The sequence below is a fragment of the Notothenia coriiceps genome, unplaced genomic scaffold (genome assembly GCF_000735185.1).
Source record: "Notothenia coriiceps isolate Sejong01 unplaced genomic scaffold, NC01 NC01_scaffold00000339, whole genome shotgun sequence".
NCBI classification, from domain to species: Eukaryota; Metazoa; Chordata; class Actinopteri; order Perciformes; family Nototheniidae; genus Notothenia; species Notothenia coriiceps.
The window spans coordinates 23,198,981-23,204,683 of record NW_011333040.1 but is presented as its reverse complement, the minus strand read 5'-3'; the positions used below and the strand labels follow the sequence as shown (position 1 = coordinate 23,204,683).

General features: G+C 39.2%; 1 protein-coding gene across 1 annotated transcript in view; it reads left to right on the top strand.

The window, feature by feature from the left end:
• The window catches only part of LOC104952505 (type II inositol 3,4-bisphosphate 4-phosphatase-like), a 40,021-nt gene that overhangs the window by 27,596 nt on the left and 6,722 nt on the right, over positions 1 to 5,703 (top strand). The window contains exon 5 of the mRNA XM_010779345.1: positions 4,336 to 4,440. Coding sequence (XP_010777647.1) covers positions 4,336 to 4,440 — 105 coding nt within the window. The remainder of the gene's footprint in view (positions 1 to 4,335; positions 4,441 to 5,703) is intronic.

Sequence of the window (5,703 nt, the reverse complement as noted above, 5' to 3'; positions counted from 1 at the left end):
TGTGTGTATGAAGGTTCTTATGCATGTAAACGGTCTGCAGAGTCACAAACCCTCAAAGTACACCCTGTAGCGAGTAAAACTCTAACACAGAAAAGACCGGTCTATGCTGCCCCAGAACGCCTCGTTGGAGATTTCTCTTTTTCCATTGGTTTCTTCCTGGGTACAATGACGTGCCCATACCCAAATGGAGCCATTGGTCGGAGCCGCAAAACTTTGGCGCACTTACACTGTAGGTGCGCCGCGTTTGGGGGTACGGGTGCTAGTGGAACCTCGCAGATGGGGGAGCTGCAGCCCCCCCCCCCTCTTCCCGCGTCCATTCGCGATGTCTCGCACAGATCCCACGCAGCAAGCAGGAATTGAACCCAGCTCACGCTCCTCGCAGCAGCGAGCCGTGCAACGTCCCGCCAACATGGCACCCAGACCCCACGTAGCATTCTCATCTGTTTGTCATTACTGGTGTCATTTTCTGGTTGCTAACAAATGCCATGTAACACATAATCACTGATGTTCCGCTGTAACGGTGGTGGACTCATCAGAACAGAGTGGGCGAGCTGACCAATCAGACCACAGTGGGCACACAGGGAGGGGGGGGGGGGGGGCAGGAGCTCCAACGAGCCGTGTAGGACAGAGTGAATACACATACTATACAGAGATGCTGTATGAGAAACCAATGTGAGTTTGGAACAATGCACAGTATAAATCTATTCTAGTAGACTTCAACAATGGAATGATGATCAGTAGAAATGGCCATGACATGGGACATATAAGATTGTGAAAGGGAGGGAGAGATGACGACATGTGTTTTGTATATGGGTCTCCTGCTTTAAATATTTGGAAACAATATTATACACATATTGGAGGTAACTTGAGGAACAAATCTAATGGTCTTTGGGACCCTCTCAACATTTCATTTCGTGCCATTTTCAGGCCACAATTTCTATTTGCCTATTTCCATGTAAGCATGATCACTGTTATCCTGCTAATATTAGCATGTACCACCACCATTGTGTACAGGTCTTATAGTGCTGCCAACAGGGCTGTTGTCTCGCAGACAAATACATGAAACATGACCCATGCCTGGTGCCTCTGCTTGATAAATAAAGCCTGTATTATTGGCAGAGTGTGTCCCATCTGTGCCTCGAAAAAAGGCGTAAAACCCCTTTGAATCCGGCTATGTGGAGCTCATGTTGTTGTCTTCCCTGTATTAAGTGGACAGATTGTATATTTACTGTTCGGAAATGGCATCTGTTTACATTTGCACTTAGCAGCAAATTTGAAAAGAAGATATGATTGATTTTCAGTGATGGAAAATCATAACTCTAAGCTAGCTGTCGGCTCCAGCTGAGTCATAACTTATTTCAGTTCTGGGGTAACACATTTCAGCTTGAGCGGGTCAGCACTCTCCACATTATGGAGGCGCAGTGTGTTTGTGTTCATGTTTGGTTAACCTTCCAAACGATGTTAAAAATGTGTGGCAGGTAACACATTTTCTCATCTCGAATTCTGTGTAAACATAAACCTTCTGTAGCAGCGAGGCTCTGATTGGTGCACGCTGGTGTGCAGCCTCGAGAGTAATTAAAACACAGGATGGATAGGAGTGAGTACAGCTGCGTAATTGAGTTATTCTCCACACAAAGTAGAGTAAGGGCACATGTCAGATAGAAGAGTTCAGTGTTTTCATTATGCTACAATTAACCTGCAGACGCAAGCATACCCACTTCTTCACCTTCATGGTAAATCAAATGCATTGATATAGTCCTAGTCAAGTCTTTACAACACGTAATAATAGGAAATAGTTGTAGAGTTTTAGTCATTTAATTCTAAATTAGTTTTAACACATCATTCAGTGTGTACAAATATTTGGTATAGAATCCTGGTATAAATGTTGCTGTAATGTATTCACTCTGTCATGATTAGCGTACTGAATTTGAGATGTTTATATATTTCCTTCTAAAATAACAGTCGTGAATATTTCTTTTTCTACCACAAGAGTAATGGGAAATTATAAAGTAAGTGTCAAAAGAGCATATATCTTTGTTTATACTTCTTCTGACGTTTGTTGAACTCTCCTCATGAACGTGTTACTCTCTCTTGGTACATCTTCCCCGGGGGGATATAATCACTTCCTCTGGTTCAAAGGAAAGTTATGATGTGTTTCCCACATCAGCAAAAAGCAGATTGTCGGAAAAAAAGAAAGAGAAAAACTGAGTGGATATAAGAGCCACGATCTTTGTGGGCAGGCAGGAGACAGAGGAGAATCAAAAGCTTTATTAACAGACAATTTAAGGAAAACTTGTCATTTAAATGTCACTTTTAGATTACTACTGTCATGTGATAAAAAGATATAACATGATTAAAGCACCACAGAATCCTACGGTCTATTCAGTTGTATACTAAATAGACATGTTTCAAAAGGCCTACATAACTTCATTATATAAAAATTGAACAGTTGAGAAACAAAAGCTCATGTTATTGCATATCTACACTCTTCAATGACAATATTTCGAAGTATTTGTTTACATGCAATTTAAATTAACAACATGCCTTCTCATAGGAAATACATTACATTGCATTTAGCTGACGCTTTTATCCAAAGCGGGTTACAATAAGTGCATTCGACCAAGAAAATACAAACTAGAAGAAAACAGAATCATATAAGTACATCAGGTTTCATAAAGCCAAACATTTCAAGTGCTACTCAACTGGCTTTAGATAAGCCAGTCCTTTATTAGTATATAAGTGTTTTGTTAGTATATAAGTGCTTTGTTAGTATATAAGTGCTTTGTTAGTATATAAGTCCTTAGTTAGTATATAAGTGCTTAGTTAGTATATAAGTGCTTTGTTAGTATATGTCCTTTATAAGTGCTTAGTTAGTATATGAGTGCTTTGTTAGTATATGAGTCCTTTTATAAGTGCTTTGTTAGTATATAAGTGCTTTGTTAGTCATGTTATTGCTCGAAGTGGAGTTGAAAGAGATGAGTTTTCAGTCGTCGCCAGAAGATGTGTAAGCTGTCTGCTGTCCTGATGTCAATGGGGAGCTCATTCCACCATTTTGGAACCAGGATAGCAAACCCACATGTTTTTGCTGATGGGAACTTGCAGTGCGGGTGCAGTTTCTGCTGGTTCTCTACTTTTAAGCGTATTCCTTTGACAGGACTTTCAAAGTTATATTTCTTAAAAGAGGATTTAATTAAATGTTTGATGCCAAATTAGAGAATGAAACTTGGTTATTGGATAATGTTTTTTGTCCTCTTTTTGGTCTTCTGTATCTGTTTCGAATAGCTTCATTTGAAATGACTTACCTTTGCTGGAAACATCACAACACTTTTGCCTCTGTTCCTTGATTGTTCTTGAAAGCTTTTCCTCAAAGAGACTCATCAACCCTGTTTACATATTTGAAGTTTAACAGCCAAAAAAGAGAGTCGGATTGTGTGTTTGAGCTTAAATATAAACCTCAGCCGAAGAGTATTGTTTGGCAGAACATTTTAATTGGGCGTTTTGAGCAAAGTAGTGGCTGCAAAGCGCATACAATCCTGTAGTTAAAGGATACACAGAGCATCAGAGGATATTATAGGCAGTTGATTAATAATTAGGTACTTTTGAGCTGCTAGTTGATCTCTTATTGATATATTTATCTGATTTACAAAGTGTGTTAAATGATCTGGCATCAAAAAGTGGGATGGTTTGTCATTGACATTTATTTTATCACATTAAAATGCTAAACAAATAACAGTGTGTTGTTAATTGTTTGAATAGTGTCTGTGTATATGTCACAGTTTATTTAACAATTAGGTATTTGGTAGGAAAATGGCCGGGTAAATAACACTTTTCTAATTTGGAACTTCAGCTTATTTTTCAGTATTTTAAAAGACAAACAAAAAATAGTTTTCATCAGAGTTCATGCATTATTTGCCACCATTTTACTTTGATTGTTGTGGCAATTAAGTTGTGAAAACCTCCGCAGCGTCACCATGTATAATTGAATCTGCACTGCAGCTACTTCTACAAGCTCTAATTAAAATGGATTTTAATTTGGTGCTATGTATTCCCTTTTGTGACTCATTAAATGTATATAAGTTATTCAATGACATCAATGTTTCTTTTCATTGGATAATCAAAGAACATTTCATCAATCTAATCTCTGATCTAATGTGTGCTAATCTGTTCCTCTGTCTTTGTGTGTATAGCACATAAACAAGGTTAGAAAGGGGAAACCATATGATGTAAGAGTAAGTATAGCTGTAAGAGCTTTCTATAACGGAGACAGGTTTTTTTTTGTCATCCACCATCTCAGTTATGTTTTATGACAATTTGACATATTCTCTGTTTTTTTAGGTCGTTCATTCAAGCCAAGCTGCTGCAAAGCCCAGAAATCTCTGGAGTTCATCCCAATAAACCTGCACACCCAGAGGATGAGGGTGACGTGCCCCAGAAAAACAGGTAATACAGCACTGCTTTAGACTTCTGTTATATCTATTATTACACCTAATACCAACACCTGGCAGGGCTAAGTCATATTCACACTCTTTTAGCTCTAAGCCTACTATCCGCATATCCACCTCCTCAGCTGTTACATTCTCCGTGATGTTCACCATCTTAGTGTGTCTGTCTGCTGGGGCTGAGCAGGTACTGTTCATTAGTTTAAGAGAGATTTTTACTCAAACAGCGCTTTGAGAGTATTCATAACGATAATACTGGCTATAAAACCCCATTAGGCATAGGGGATCTGCAGATTTAGGCGAGCCTTTTTCGCTTTTATTTTATTATTTCAAATCTGTATTCTGTACATTGTTGTGATTATAAAAACATGAAGTAAGACTGCTTTCAAATGTTTAACAAACCTGCTGAAAAGAAACTTGGCTCAGCAGCTGTTTGACCTCAAACCTTCGAACATTGTTATTTGCATTAGATAAGGCTGCATAAAATCCAGGAAATTAGAAAAATGTATAAATAAAAAGGGGACGGCAGAGGTCAAGAAGCCACAGGCCTTTAAGGAGAAAAACAAACTAGAGAACAAAGAGAAAACTTGACTCATATAGGATAGAAACAGAGACAACAAAATAAGAAACAACTTACCATCCGTCACCAATAATCCAATCCATAAAAACAAAATATAATATTACATTACATGTTACTTGTTAGATGCTTCTATCCAAAGCGGCTTACATACTGAATAGTGTGGGCAATCCCCACAGGAGCAATTTGGGGGGAAGTGTCTCAGGGACACAACGACATGCTGACTGCAGTGGGGTTTGAACCTTATCACCCTGATCCCCCTGATCCGATCACCAACGCACTAACCCACTGCGCCACACGCCTCCCTAATACAGGAAATAACATGTTGTGTTACATGTCAAAAAACAATGAGAGGCCATGGATGGGTTTAGATTTGTAAAAAGCAAGATGGAGTTGATCAACCTGTCTCTGTATTTTTATATGAGCGAAGGCAAGTACATTTAAAGATGTTGCTAAATTAGCTTAATTTTTATAATCTGCTGTGGCTGTCACCCCCCTTTGTGATTCTCCGTCTGACTCCTCCATCTGTCAGAGATCCTCGCAGCTCTCAGACAGGGCAGTTCTAGGTCATCGCTCAGGTTGAAAGGTGAGAATTAACTTGGCCCTTGACGAAGATAGGACAATCCGACTAAGTTAAGCCCTTTGCGTTTTTCCTGAGAGAGACTGAGACTGCCAAAGGGCACGACT